We start from the raw sequence: 15,490 nt of genomic DNA, 5'->3' as shown, positions 1-15,490 counted from the left end.
GGTAACACCGGTGGGAGGCGAATGAGTGGATACAGGTGTATTTCCCATCTGTAGTGCTGTAGGACCCATGTACAATGTGGTTGTGCGTCACAGTGGGGACAAATGACACAATGACAATGTGGAAATAATCTGCGTCCTGCTTTATTATGTCACTAGTGGGTCACTTCCCATCAGAGGCCGGTTACACAGCAGATAACGGTGCAGGCAGGTCACAGGGGCTCAATAGTTCCCAGTACCAGGGAATGGAATGTAGCTTTCCTACCAGAACCATCTGTCCCACCTCATTCATCGTCCCCCTCATTGTCATCCATGGTAATGGCGCGACTCATGGCACCTTCCCCTGAGACGCGCTGTATGGAGACGATGCCACTCAGCATGGCATAACTGATCATTGCCAGCAGCCCAGCTGCCACCGAAAGGATCTGGTTCCGTCTTTTGTTTGGCTCTTCTTCGCTCTCGGGGGTCTCGGCTGCTGGGGACTTTGGGGAAAGTCGAGGGAGGGTCTCTGTGGACAGACAAGACATGAGGCGTCTTTAGCGTTACATGGGCGCGGTACCACTCACTGATGGCATCAGTAATGTAAGGGCTCACCTCTGTCCGTGGTGAAGTATATGCTGAGGATGGAGGTGCAGTATTGGCACAGATTGGGCAGAGACCTCAGGTGTTGCTGTAACCGGTTACTGGGCAGCCTGACGGTCAGTATTGGTGCCAGGTAACTGAAGACGTGGGCATCTAGGGATGCCGGCCTGCAAACAAACGCACAGTCAGAACCAGACCTGAGCTGGCACATTATACAGGTACCCTGTGGGACTACACATCCCAGTATACCCTTATACAGTCAGCTTGCCAAAACAAGGGGATGGTGGGAGGTGTAGTGCTACAGTAGCCTCTGCTCTTCACTTACCCCCCAGCAATCTGCATAACGCCCCCAACCTTGCCACCCCCGCACAGCGCCCCCAACCCCGCCAGCCCCACACAGCACCCCACAACGCCCCCAAACCCGCCAGCCCCACACAACGCCCCGCCAACCCCCACAGCGGCCCCAACCCTGCCAGCCCCACACAGCGCCCCCAACCCCGCACAACGGCCCCCAACCCTGCACAATGGCCCCCAACCCCGCCAGCCCCACCTAACGCACCCAACCCTGCCAGCCCCGCCTAACGCCCCCAACCCTGCCAGCCCCACCTAACGCCCCCAACCCGGCCAGCCCCACCTAACACCCCCGATCCTGCGTAACCAAAAAGTAGCCCCTGGGTCCGAGGTGCACACGGCCAGGCTGCAGCCATGTCTCCCCAGCTGGGACAACCCTGGCTCTATCACGGATCACCTTATACTTACGAGTCTCCAAAGAAGAAGCTGTCGCCCCCAAGTCGCTGGGACAGGAGACTCAGGCACTCGTGGGCATCGCTGTACAGCTGTCGGGAGAGAGCAGTGTTATCACAGTCCATCTAAAATCTATTCCCAGCCTGGCAGCAGCCGCCTCTCACCTGTTTCTCTGTCAGCTCATCCTCATCCTGCCAGCTCTCCCCGCGGATCAGCTGCAGACGCTCCAGGTAGCGCTTGTGCATTTGGTTTGGGATGAAGAAGTTAAGCGGGAAAGGAATAGTGTCAGCGTACCACTTCCGCGTGTGCTGGACGTAGTTCTCCACGTCTACCCAGAAGGTGTGTATCTGTCAGCATTACAGACAAATGCTTGTTATAGTTCCGGTACCCAATGTATAGCCCCCATAATGTGCACTGCCGGTTAGCGTATAGATCATACTTACCAGAGCTGGCAGCAGTTTCTCCTCCAGCAGAGACAAGAAGGCCAAGGTGTCAGCTCCCTGCTTAGCTGACAAGTCATAATCTGCGTTGTATTTCTGTAGACAGAGTACAATATCATTCCTGCAGGTACCAACCATAGCCACCGCCCACCAGAGTACAATATCATTCCTGCAGGTACCACCCATAGCCACCGCCCACCTGCTGCAGGTCCCATCCATAGCCGCCACCCACCTCCTGCAGGTACCATCCATAGCCACCGCCCACCAGAGTACAATTTTATTCCTGCAGGTACCATCCATAGCCACAGCCCACCTCCTGCAGGTACCATCCATAGCCACCGCCCACCAGATTACAATATCATTCCTGCAGGTACCACCCATAGCCTCCGCCCACCTCCTGCAGGTACCACCCATAGCCTCCGCCCACCTCCTGCAGGTACCACCCATAGCCTCCGCCCACCTCCTGCAGGTACCACCCAACTCCTGCAGGCACCACCCACAGCCACTGCCCACCTCCTACAGGCACCACCCACAGCCACTGCCCACCAGAGTACAATATCATTCCTGCAGGTACCACCCATAGCCACTGCCCACCTGCAGATAGCACCCATAGCAACTGCCCACCAGAGTACAATATCATTCCTGCAAGTACCACCCATAGCCACTGCCCACCTGCAGATACCACCCATAGCCTCCACCCACCAGAGTGCAATATCATTCCTGCGGGTACCACCCACAGCTTGCTGTCACACCGTGTATACCAGGAGCTGCCGCCGCCTCGGGTCACTCACCTGCTTTCTGAGATGGGTAATAATTTTACTGGTTTCGAACAGAACGCCTTCATTCTGGGTCTTCAGGGCTGGCAGCCGGCCTGTAAGAAGAGACGCATCTGTATCAGCTAGTAAACACGGTATGGTACATGGCAGAGTAACACGCATTCCTATAGTGTACCTGAAGGACTCCGCCAGGGGTTGGAGAGTTTACGAACCTGTAGGGGGGCTCCCGAGAACTTGGCGTAAGTCTGAGAAACGAGAAAAAGGAAAGCAAATAGATACTGTGATGACACAACGGGGTGCAGATACAACACCAGAGCACGATACTGTGATGTCACAACGGGGCGCAGATAACAGAAGATACGACACCAGAGCACGATACTGTGATGTCACAATGGGCGCAGATAACAGCAGATATAACACCAGAGCACGATACTGTGATGTCATAACAGTATCGTGCTCTGGTGTTGTATCTGTGCCCGTTTTGACATCACAGTATCGTGCTCTGGTGTTGTATCTGCGCCCGTTTTGTCACAACGGGCGAGATAACAGCAGATACAACACCAGAGCACGATACTGTGATGACACAACGGGGCGCAGATACAACACCAGAGCACGATACTGTGATGTCACAACGGGGCGCAGATACAACACCAGACCACGATTCTGTGATGTAACAACAGGGCGCAGATACAACACCAGAGCACGATTCTGTGATGTCACAACAGGGCGCAGATACAACACCAGAGCACGATTCTGTGATGTCACAATGGGGCGCAGATACAACACCAGAACACGATTCTGTGATGGCACAACGGGGCGCAGATACAACACCAGAGCACGATTCTGTGATATCACAACGGGTGCAGATAACAGCAGATACAACACCAGAGCACGATACTGTGATGTCACAACGGGCGCAGATACAACACCAGAACACAATTCTGTGATGTCATAAAGGGGTACAGATACAACACAGGGCAGAGGACTGGACCATTGGCACAGTCAGATGGGGCTATTTCTGAGGCCAGTGATGTCATGGAACGCTGCGGTCACCAGTGGAATCTGAGACGCATTTTTCTGTCAACTCAGCAGCCACAAGCATGAATGGGCAGAGGAGGGTGGGAGTCCCTGTGGTTGTGTGGTTCAACAGTCAGGGAGATTGGTGGAAAACGTGAGGGAAGTCTATCCCATGGCCCAGCAGTGCAGACATTCCGATTATCATATTGGATACAAAGCAAACCCTTAAAGACTGAGGTCACTCTGCTATAGTAACAGGAGACCTAGAGCCAAGCTGTGCGATCTGAATTATAGGAGAGCTTCAGCGGGAATAGGGCTCCATACATCACACAAGGAATCATCTACATCATACCGACCAGTACCACCGCACCGTATAATAGCAAGAACGGGGCAACGCTACAGCTTCCATCATACCCACCAGTACCACCGCACCGTATGGCAGCAAGAACGGGGCAACGCTAAAGCTTCCATCATACCCACCAGTACCACCGCACAGTGTAACGCTAGCAGAGCACAATGTAATCACCCCAGCATGGCGCGGAGCCCGGTGTCACTAGCCCAGCATGGCGCGGAGCCCGGTGTCACTAGCCCAGCATGGCGCGGAGCCCGGTGTCACTAGCCCAGCATGGCGCGGAGCCCGGTGTCACTAGCCCAGCATGGCGCGGAGCCCGGTGTCACTAGCCCAGCATGGCGCGGAGCCCGGTGTCACTAGCCCAGCATGGCGCGGAGCCCGGTGTCACTAGCCCAGCATGGCGCGGAGCCCGGTGTCACTAGCCCAGCATGGCGCGGAGCCCGGTGTCACTAGCCCAGCATGGCGCGGAGCCCGGTGTCACTAGCCCAGCATGGCGCGGAGCCCGGTGTCACTAGCCCAGCATGGCGCGGAGCCCGGTGTCACTAGCCCAGCATGGCGCGGAGCCCGGTGTCACTAGCCCAGCATGGCGCGGAGCCCGGTGTCACTAGCCCAGCATGGCGCGGAGCCCGGTGTCACTAGCCCAGCATGGCGCGGAGCCCGGTGTCACTAGCCCAGCATGGCGCGGAGCCCGGTGTCACTAGCCCAGCATGGCGCGGAGCCCGGTGTCACTAGCCCAGCGTGGCGCGGAGCCCGGTGTCACTAGCCCAGCGTGGCGCAGAGCCCGGTGTCACTAGGCCAGCATGGCGCAGAGCCCGGTGTCACTAGCCCAGCATGGCGCAGAGCCCGGTGTCACTAGCCCAGCATGGCGCGGAGCCCGGTGTCACTAGCCCAGCATGGCGCAGAGCCCGGTGTCACTAGCCCAGCGTGGCGCGGAGCCCGGTGTCACTAGCCCAGCGTGGCGCGGAGCCCGGTGTCACTAGCCCAGCATGGTGCCCAGCTACATCACAGTTCCAGGCCAGGACGGTGAGAGCTGTCTGCAGAGCCCCGCACAGTGCGTGACAAGCAGCGCTGGAGGGGTAATGGAAGCATTCCTTGGCTGACCACTCTCAGCTGTCAGCAGAGTTTCCTCCCTGGAAAATACACCCAACCTCTGTCTGTGCAGATATCCCGGAGCCTCCAGCACTGGAGCACAGCAGGTTCTTTCATCCAGCGGCTGGGCTTCCCTCCTTACACAAACAGGAAGACCTCACCGCAGAATATAAATATATTTGTATTGCTGCTGCGCTGACTAGCCCAGGGGTTACTGTACTGCTCCCTGCTGGTGCATGTTAACTTTACCTCGCACCAGGACAGATGTCTGCAGAAATATCACTTGTGATCTGTAGCGCCACTTACCCCTCTCCATCATGTCCCCAGCCTCTGTCTATCACACACCTACCTTACTCCTCTGTAATGCCACTTACCCCTCTCCATCATGTCCCCAGCCTCTGTCTATCACACACCTACCTTACTGCTCTGTAATGCCACTTACCCCTACCCGTCATGTCCCCAGCCTCTGTCTATCACACACCTACCTTACTCCTCTGTAGTGCCACTTACCCCTCCCCGTCATGTCCCCAGCCTCTGTCTATCACACACCTACCTTACTCCTCTGTAATGCCACTTACCCCTACCCGTCATGTCCCCAGCCTCTGTCTATCACACACCTACCTTACTCCTCTGTAGTGCCACTTACCCCTCCTCGTCATGTCCCCAGCATCTGTCTCTTCTCTCACAGACAGCCCCCCCAGCCTCTTCCTCTCACACATACCTGCCTCCACCCCCCTCCAGCATACCTGTCCCCACACCTTCCCCTCACACACATACCTGCCCCCACCCCTTCCCCTCACACAAATACCTGCCCCCACCCCTTCCCCTCACACAAATACCTGCCCCCACCCCTTCCCCTCACACAAATACCTGCCCCCACCCCTTCCCCTCACACAAATACCTGCCCCAACCCCTTCCCCTCTCATACACATACCTGCCCCAACCCCTTCCCCTCACACAAATACCTGCCCCCACCCAGCCTCTACCCCTCTCACACACATACCTGCCCCCACCCAGCCTCTACCCCTCTCACACACATACCTGCCCCCACCCAGCCTCTACCCCTCACACACATACTTGCCCCCACCCAGCCTCTACCCCTCACACAAACCTGCCCCACCCTACCCTCTTCCACTCTCACACATGCCGACACCCCCAGCCTCTTCCCCTCTCACACATGCCTGCTCCCCCCCCCCAGCCTCTTCCTCGCTCACATGCCTGCCCCCCCCAGCCTCTTCCCCTCACACATGCCTGCCCCCCCCAGCCTCTTCCCCTCACACACATGCCTGCCCCCCCCCCCAGCCTCTTCCCCTCACACACATGCCTGCCCCCCCCAGCCTCTTCCCCTCACACACATGCCTGCCCCCCCCCAGCCTCTTCCCCTCACACACATGCCTGCCCCCCCCAGCCTCTTCCCCTCACACACATGCCTGCCCCCCCCAGCCTCTTCCCCTCACACACATGCCTGCCCCCCCCAGCCTCTTCCCCTCACACACATGCCTGCCCCCCCAGCCTCTTCCCCTCACACACATGCCTGCCCCCCCCCCAGCCTCTTCCCCTCACACACATGCCTGCCCCCCCCTTCCCCTCACACACATGCCTGCCCCCCCCTTCCCCTCACATGCCTGCCCCCCCCCAGCCTCTTCCCCTCACACACATGCCTGCCCCCCCCCCCCCAGCCTCTTCCCCTCACACACATGCCTGCCCCCCCCCCAGCCTCTTCCCCTCACACACATGCCTGCCCCCCCAGCCTCTTCCCCTCACACACATGCCTGCCCCCCCCCCAGCCTCTTCCCCTCACACACATGCCTGCCCCCCCCCCCCCAGCCTCTTCCCCTCACACACATGCCTGCCCCCCCCCCCCCAGCCTCTTCCCCTCACACACATGCCTGCCCCCCCCCTTCCCCTCACATGCCTGCCCCCCCCCCAGCCTCTTCCCCTCACACACATGCCTGCCCCCCCCCAGCCTCTTCCCCTCACACACATGCCTGCCCCCCCCCCAGCCTCTTCCCCTCACACACATGCCTGCTCCCCGCCCAGCCTCCTCCTTGCTCACACATGCCTGCCCCCCCCCCCAGCCTCTTCCCCTCACACATGCCTGCTCCCCCCCAGCTTCTTCCTCTCACACACATACCTGCCCCCACCCAGCCTCTACCCCCACACAAACCTGTCCCCCCCCAGCCTCTTCCCCTCACACATGCCTGCTCCCCCCCCAGCCTCTTCCTCCCCCCCCCCCAGCCTCTTCCTCCCCCCCCCCCCAGCCTCTTCCTCCCCCCCCCCAGCCTCTTCCTCCCCCCCCCCCCAGCCTCTTCCTCCCCCCCCCCCCAGCCTCTTCCTCCCCCCCCAGCCTCTTCCTCTCACACACATGCCTGCTCCCCCCCCCAGCCTCTTCCTCTCTCAGACACATGCCTGCTCCCCCCCCCCCAGCCTCTTCCTCTCTCACACACATGCCTGCTCCCCCCCCCAGCCTCTTCCTCTCTCAGACACATGCCTGCTCCCCCCCCCCCCAGCCTCTTCCTCTCACACACATGCCTGCTCCCCCCCCAAGCCTCTTCCTCTCTCACACATGCCTGCTCCCCCCCTCAGCCTCTTCCTCTCTCGCACATGCCTGCGCTCCCCCCCTCAGCCTCTTTCTCTCTCGCGCACATGCCTGCTCCCCCCCCAGCCTCTTCCTCTCTCTCACATGCCTGCTCCCCCCCCCCAGCCTCTTCCTCTCTCTCACATGCCTGCTCCCCCCCCCCCAGCCTCTTCCTCTCTCTCACATGCCTGCTCCCCCCCCCAGCCTCTTCCTCTCTCTCACATGCCTGCTCCCCCCCCCCCAGCCTCTTCCTCTCTCTCACATGCCTGCTCCCCCCCCCAGCCTCTTCCTCTCTCTCACATGCCTGCTCCCCCCCCCCCCCAGCCTCTTCCTCTCTCACACATGCCTGCTCCCCCCCCCAGCCTCTTCCTCTCTCACACATGCCTGCTCCCCCAGCTTCTTTCTATCTCACACATACCTGCCCACTAACATCCAGTCAGAGGGGGGGGAGGGGTAGACAGACACGATGCACGTCCCCTGATATACTCCGGCTCCTCTTCCCTACAACGCTCTCATCCCAGCCCTACCACATGCCTCCCATGTCCCCGTCCTCTGCCCTGAGTACCAAGCCCCTACCAGCACGGTCAGACAGTCCACATCCACAGAGGGTAGTCCCCAGTCTCCCTTCCAGCAATACAATTCCATGGGCGCCGCCATCTTCTTCTGCCGTTGACCCGGAAGCACCGCCCGACTTCCGGGTGACGCCAATATACCAGCTGGTGCTATGGTAACCTGATATTCATTACTCACAAGGCTGCGTACCTCCCAACGTGACCCTCTCCAGGAGGACACGATGCTCTGCTCCTGGGCCTCCCCCTGGTCATGTAGGATTGGCGGCACCTGTGTTATCACTTACCTGCCTCCCCACAGGTGCTGGCAATCCTACATGACCAGGCGGAGGCCCAGGAACAGAGCATTGTGTCCTCCTGGAGAGGGGCATGCTGGGAGGTATGGATAATGTATGATTGCCAGCACCTGTGGGGAGCTAGGTAACTGATAAGAAAGGTGTCACCACAGGTGCTGGCCAGAACAGAGCATTGTGTCCTCCTGGAGAGGTTCATGTTGGGAGGTGTGCCCCATTATCACACACAGGTATTATTACCCCAGTAACAGCCCCACAGTGCTCCCTATTATCACAAACGGGTATTATTACCCCAGTAACAGCCCCACAGTGCTCCCTATTATCACACACGGGTATTATTACCCCAGTAACAGCCCAACAGTGCTCCCTATTATCACACACGGGTATTATTACCACAGTAACAGCCCCACAGTGCTCCCACACACAGGTATTATTACCCCAGTAACAGCCCCACAGTGCTCCCCATTATCACACACAGGTATTATTACCCCAGTAACAGCCCCTCAGTGCTCCCCATTATCACACACAGGTATTTTTACCCCAGTAACAGCCCCACAGTGCTCCCCATTATAACACAGGGGTATTATTACCCCAGTAACAGCCCCACAGTGCTCCCCATTATCACACACAGGTATAATTACCCCAGTAACAGCCATGCAGTGCTCCCCATTATCACACAGGAGTATTATTTCCCCAGAAACAACCCCACATTGCTCCCTATTATCACAAAGGGGTATTATTACCCCAGTAGCTACTCCACAGTGCTCCCCATTATCGCACACATGTATTATTACCCCAGTAACAACCCTATAGTGCTCCCCATTATCACACATGGGTATTATGACCCCAGTAACAGCCCAGAGTGCTCCCCATTATCACACACAGGTATTATTACCCCAGAAACAGCCCCACAGTGCTCCCCATTATCACACGGGTATTATTACCCCAGTAACAGCCCCACAGTGCTCCCTATTATCACACATGGGTATTATTACCCCAGTAACAGCCCCACAGTGCTCCCTATTATCACAAACTGGTATTATTACCCCAGTAACCGCCCACAGTGCTCCCCATTCTCACATACAGGAGTTTTATTACCCCAGTAACAGCCCCACAGTACCCACATTATCACACAGGAGTAGTCTTACCCTAGTAACAGCCCTAAAGTACCCCCATTATCACACAGGGTTATTATTTCCCCACTAACAGCCCCACCATTCTCCCCATGATCACACACTGGTATCATTACTCCAGCACCCATATACTCACCTGCATATGCAGCAGCACCCATATACTCACCTGTATATGCACCAGTACCCATATACTCACCTGTATACGCAGCAGCATCCATATACTCACCTGTATATTCAGCAGTACCCATATACTCACCTGTATACGTGGCAGCACCCATATACTCACCTGTATATGCAGCAGCACCCATATACTCACCTGTATACACAGAAGTAACCATATACTCACCTGTATATGCAGCAGCACCAATATACTCACCTGTATACACAGCAGCACCCACATACTCGCCTGTATACGCAGCAGTACCCATATACTCACCTGTATACGCAGCAGCACGCATATACTCACCTGTATATGCAGCAGCACCCATATACTCACCTGTATACGCAGCAGTACCCATATACTCACCTGTATACACAGCAGCACCCACATACTCACCTGTATATGCAGCAGTACCCATATACTCACCTGTATACGCAGCAGCACGCATATACTCACCTGTATACGCAGCAGCACCCACAAACTCACCTGTATATGCAGCAGCACCCATATACTCACCTGTATACGCGGCAGCACCCATATACTCACCTTTATATGTGGCAGCACCCATATACTCACCTTTATATGCGGCAGCACCCATATACTCACCTGTATACGCAGCAGCACCCATATACTCACCTGTATAAGCAGCAGCACCCATATACTCACCTGTATATGCAGCAGTACCCATATATTCACCTGTATATCCAGCAGCACGCATATACTCACCTGTATACGCAGCAGCCCCCATATACTCACCTGTATACACAGCAGTACCCATATACACACCGTATATGCAGCAGTACCCATATACTCACCTGTATACGCAGAAGTACCCATATACTCACCCGTATACACAGCAGGACCCGTATATGCAGCAGTACCCATATACTCACCCGTATACACAGCAGGACCCGTATACGTAGCTGTACCCATATACACACCCGTATATACAGCAGGACGCGTATACATTAAGTACCCATTTACTGAACTGTATACACAGGAGGACACTTATACTCCCCATATACACAGCAGCACCCGTATACACAGCAGAACCCGCATACTCCCCGTATACACAGCAGCACCTGTATACATAGCAGGACCCGTACACTCCTCTGTATACGCAGCAGGACCCGTACGCTCCCCTGTATACGCAGCAGGACCGGTACGCTCCCCTGTATACGCAGCAGGACCGGTACGCTCCCCTGTATACGCAGCAGGACCGGTACGCTCCCCTGTATACGCAGCAGGACCCATACGCTCCCCTGTATACGCAGCAGGACCCGTACGCTCCCCTGTATAGGCAGCAGGACCCGTACGCTCCCCTGTATACGCAGCAGGACCCGTACGCTCCCCTGTATACGCAGCAGGACCCGTACGCTCCCCTGTATACGCAGCTGGACCCGTACGCTCCCCTGTATACGCAGCAGGACCGGTACGCTCCCCTGTATACGCAGCAGGACCGGTACGCTCCCCTGTATACGCAGCAGGACCGGTACGCTCCCCTGTATACGCAGCAGGACCGGTACGCTCCCCTGTATAAGCAGCAGGACCCGTACGCTCCCCTGTATAAGCAGCAGGACCCGTACGCTCCCCTGTATACGCAGCAGGACCCGTACGCTCCCCTGTATACGCAGCAGGACCCGTACGCTCCCCTGTATACGCAGCAGGACCGGTACGCTCCCCTGTATACGCAGCAGGACCGGTACGCTCCCCTGTATACGCAGCAGGACCGGTACGCTCCCCTGTATACGCAGCAGGACCGGTACGCTCCCCTGTATACGCAGCAGGACCGGTACGCTCCCCTGTATACGCAGCAGGACCGGTACGCTCCCCTGTATACGCAGCAGGACCGGTACGCTCCCCTGTATACGCAGCAGGACCGGTACGCTCCCCTGTATACGCAGCAGGACCGGTACGCTCCCCTGTATACGCAGCAGGACCGGTACGCTCCCCTGTATACGCAGCAGGACCGGTACGCTCCCCTGTATACGCAGCAGGACCGGTACGCTCCCCTGTATACGCAGCAGGACCGGTAAGCTCCCCTGTATACGCAGCAGGACCGGTACGCTCCCCTGTATACGCAGCAGGACCGGTACGCTCCCCTGTATACGCAGCAGGACCGGTACGCTCCCCTGTATACGCAGCAGGACCGGTACGCTCCCCTGTATACGCAGCAGGACCGGTACGCTCCCCTGTATACGCAGCAGGACCGGTACGCTCCCCTGTATACGCAGCAGGACCGGTACGCTCCCCTGTATACGCAGCAGGACCGGTACGCTCCCCTGTATACGCAGCAGGACCCGTACGCTCCCCTGTATATGCAGCAGGACCCGTACGCTCCCCTGTATACGCAGCAGGACCCGTACGCTCCCCTGTATACGCAGCAGGACCCGTACGCTCCCCTGTATACGCAGCAGGACCGGTACGCTCCCCTGTATACGCAGCAGGACCGGTACGCTCCCCTGTATACGCAGCAGGACCGGTACGCTCCCCTGTATACGCAGCAGGACCGGTACGCTCCCCTGTATACGCAGCCGGACCCGTACGCTCCCCTGTATACGCAGCAGGACCCGTACGCTCCCCTGTATACGCAGCAGGACCCGTACGCTCCCCTGTATACGCAGCAGGACCCGTACGCTCCCCTGTATACGCAGCAGGACCCGTACGCTCCCCTGTATAAGCAGCAGGACCCGCACGCTCCCCTGTATACGCAGCAGGACCCGCACGCTCCCCTGTATACGCAGCAGGACCCGCACGCTCCCCTGTATAAGCAGCAGGACCCGCACGCTCCCCTGTATAAGCAGCAGGACCGGTACGCTCCCCTGTATACGCAGCAGGACCGGTACGCTCCCCTGTATACGCAGCAGGACCGGTACGCTCCCCTGTATACGCAGCAGGACCGGTACGCTCCCCTGTATACGCAGCAGGACCGGTACGCTCCCCTGTATACGCAGCAGGACCGGTACGCTCCCCTGTATACGCAGCAGGACCCGTACGCTCCCCTGTATACGCAGCAGGACCGGTACGCTCCCCTGTATACGCAGCAGGACCGGTACGCTCCCCTGTATACGCAGCAGGACCGGTACGCTCCCCTGTATACGCAGCAGGACCGGTACGCTCCCCTGTATACGCAGCAGGACCGGTACGCTCCCCTGTATACGCAGCAGGACCGGTACGCTCCCCTGTATACGCAGCAGGACCGGTACGCTCCCCTGTATACGCAGCAGGACCGGTACGCTCCCCTGTATACGCAGCAGGACCGGTACGCTCCCCTGTATACGCAGCAGGACCGGTACGCTCCCCTGTATACGCAGCAGGACCGGTACGCTCCCCTGTATACGCAGCAGGACCGGTACGCTCCCCTGTATACGCAGCAGGACCGGTAAGCTCCCCTGTATACGCAGCAGGACCGGTACGCTCCCCTGTATACGCAGCAGGACCGGTACGCTCCCCTGTATACGCAGCAGGACCGGTACGCTCCCCTGTATACGCAGCAGGACCGGTACGCTCCCCTGTATACGCAGCAGGACCGGTACGCTCCCCTGTATACGCAGCAGGACCGGTACGCTCCCCTGTATACGCAGCAGGACCGGTACGCTCCCCTGTATACGCAGCAGGACCGGTACGCTCCCCTGTATACGCAGCAGGACCGGTACGCTCCCCTGTATACGCAGCAGGACCCGTACGCTCCCCTGTATACGCAGCAGGACCCGTACGCTCCCCTGTATACGCAGCAGGACCCGTACGCTCCCCTGTATACGCAGCAGGACCCGTACGCTCCCCTGTATACGCAGCAGGACCGGTACGCTCCCCTGTATACGCAGCAGGACCGGTACGCTCCCCTGTATACGCAGCAGGACCGGTACGCTCCCCTGTATACGCAGCAGGACCGGTACGCTCCCCTGTATACGCAGCCGGACCCGTACGCTCCCCTGTATACGCAGCAGGACCCGTACGCTCCCCTGTATACGCAGCAGGACCCGTACGCTCCCCTGTATACGCAGCAGGACCCGTACGCTCCCCTGTATACGCAGCAGGACCCGTACGCTCCCCTGTATACGCAGCAGGACCCGTACGCTCCCCTGTATAAGCAGCAGGACCCGCACGCTCCCCTGTATACGCAGCAGGACCCGCACGCTCCCCTGTATACGCAGCAGGACCCGCACGCTCCCCTGTATAAGCAGCAGGACCCGCACGCTCCCCTGTATAAGCAGCAGGACCGGTACGCTCCCCTGTATACGCAGCAGGACCGGTACGCTCCCCTGTATACGCAGCAGGACCGGTACGCTCCCCTGTATACGCAGCAGGACCGGTACGCTCCCCTGTATACGCAGCAGGACCCGTACGCTCCCCTGAATACGCAGCAGGACCCGTACGCTCCCCTGTATACGCAGCAGGACCCGTACGCTCCCCTGTATACGCAGCAGGACCCGTACGCTCCCCTGTATACGCAGCAGGACCCGTACGCTCCCCTGTATACGCAGCAGGACCCGTACGCTCCCCTGTATACGCAGCAGGACCCGTACGCTCCCCTGTATACGCAGCAGGACCCGTACGCTCCCCTGTATACGCAGCAGGACCCGTACGCTCCCCTGTATACGCAGCAGGACCCGTACGCTCCCCTGTATACGCAGCAGGACCCGTACGCTCCCCTGTATACGCAGCAGGACCCGTACGCTCCCCTGTATAAGCAGCAGGACCCGTACGCTCCCCTGTATACGCAGCAGGACCCGTACGCTCCCCTGTATACGCAGCAGGACCGGTACGCTCCCCTGTATACGCAGCAGGACCGGTACGCTCCCCTGTATACGCAGCAGGACCGGTACGCTCCCCTGTATACGCAGCAGGACCGGTACGCTCCCCCGTATACGCAGCAGGACCGGTACGCTCCCCCGTATACGCAGCAGGACCGGTACGCTCCCCCGTATACGCAGCAGGACCGGTACGCTCCCCTGTATACGCAGCAGGACCGGTACGCTTCCCTGTATACGCAGCAGGACCCGTACGCTCCCCTGTATACGCAGCAGGACCGTACGCTCCCCTGTATGGTCTGTTTCCCTCTTCACGCCTGCTCACATTTGCCTCACTTCTGACCTTCTCTGTTCCCTTCATCCTCTCACTTGTTGTTGTTTCATACTTAATTGGATTACTCAATCAACCTGATTTTACCCACTGGTCTCCTCTCTGACAGTAGTTCCTTGCCTGTTACCTTCTCTCTCACTCTGTTTTCTACCAAATTTACTACAGACGCTGTCTGTCCTCCCAAATCCCTCTGTCTGCTTTCACTAACCTACCCTCTCACCTTCGGTTCCTCATGGCTGTTAATCTCTCAACTTCACTTTCTCCAACTGCTCCTCCCCCCTCCCATCCCATACCTATCCTGACCACTCGCCCCCGCACCCCCACCCTCCCAATGACCCCCCCTCGCTTCTGCAATCCCAAAAACCTTATCCACATAAATACACAACCCACCCCCCCTCTTTCCTGTGCACTATGGAACGCCAGATCCATCTGCAACAAACTCCCTGCCATCCATGACCTATTCATCTCTAGAGCATTCCACCTCCTTGCTATCACCGAGACCTGGCTCTCCACCTCTGATTCTGTCTCTCCAGCTGCTCTCTCCCACGGTGGCCTCTCTTTCTCTCACACTCCCAGGCCTGACGGTCGCCAAGGTGGCGGTGTGGGTTTTCTCCTCTCAGCCTCATGCACCCACAGTGTCATTCACCCTGAACCCTCTCTCCTTTTCTCCTCCTTTGA

General features: G+C 58.3%; 2 protein-coding genes across 2 annotated transcripts in view; one reads left to right on the top strand and one right to left on the bottom strand.

Moving 5' to 3' along the window:
- Positions 1-125: 125 nt before the first annotated feature.
- Positions 126-8,335, bottom strand: MTX1 (metaxin 1). The gene is made up of 8 exons (XM_083167710.1): positions 8,152-8,335; positions 2,715-2,784; positions 2,555-2,634; positions 1,767-1,859; positions 1,488-1,670; positions 1,339-1,415; positions 592-746; positions 126-505 (listed from the first exon to the last, which is right to left on the bottom strand). Exons 1-8 carry the CDS (start codon positions 8,230-8,232, stop codon positions 282-284), a joined length of 963 nt encoding a protein of 320 aa, XP_083023836.1. The 5' UTR covers positions 8,233-8,335; the 3' UTR covers positions 126-281.
- The window catches only part of THBS3 (thrombospondin 3), a 90,884-nt gene continuing 83,671 nt past the window's right edge, over positions 8,278-15,490 (top strand). Inside the window, exon 1 of the mRNA XM_083167702.1 lies at positions 8,278-8,302. The gene's annotated coding sequence lies outside the window, so the exon portion shown is untranslated. The remainder of the gene's footprint in view (positions 8,303-15,490) is intronic.

This window comes from Crinia signifera, chromosome 12 (genome assembly GCF_055691185.1).
Source record: "Crinia signifera chromosome 12, ASM5569118v1, whole genome shotgun sequence".
NCBI lineage: Eukaryota > Metazoa > Chordata > Amphibia > Anura > Myobatrachidae > Crinia > Crinia signifera.
The sequence above is the reverse complement of the archived record's forward strand: the minus strand, read 5'-3'. Positions and strand labels throughout refer to the sequence as shown.

Excerpts from the sequence above, each read along its gene's own strand:
- MTX1 (XM_083167710.1), bottom strand. The coding sequence starts at position 8,232 with ATGGCGGCGCCCATGGAATTGTATTGCTGGAAGGGAGACTGGGGACTA. Across the intron at positions 1,860-2,554 it reads TTACCCATCTCAGAAAGCAG|AAATACAACGCAGATTATGA; the intron begins GTGAGTGACCCG and ends CTCTGTCTACAG. Across the intron at positions 1,671-1,766 it reads AGAAACTGCTGCCAGCTCTG|ATACACACCTTCTGGGTAGA; the intron begins GTAAGTATGATC and ends TAATGCTGACAG.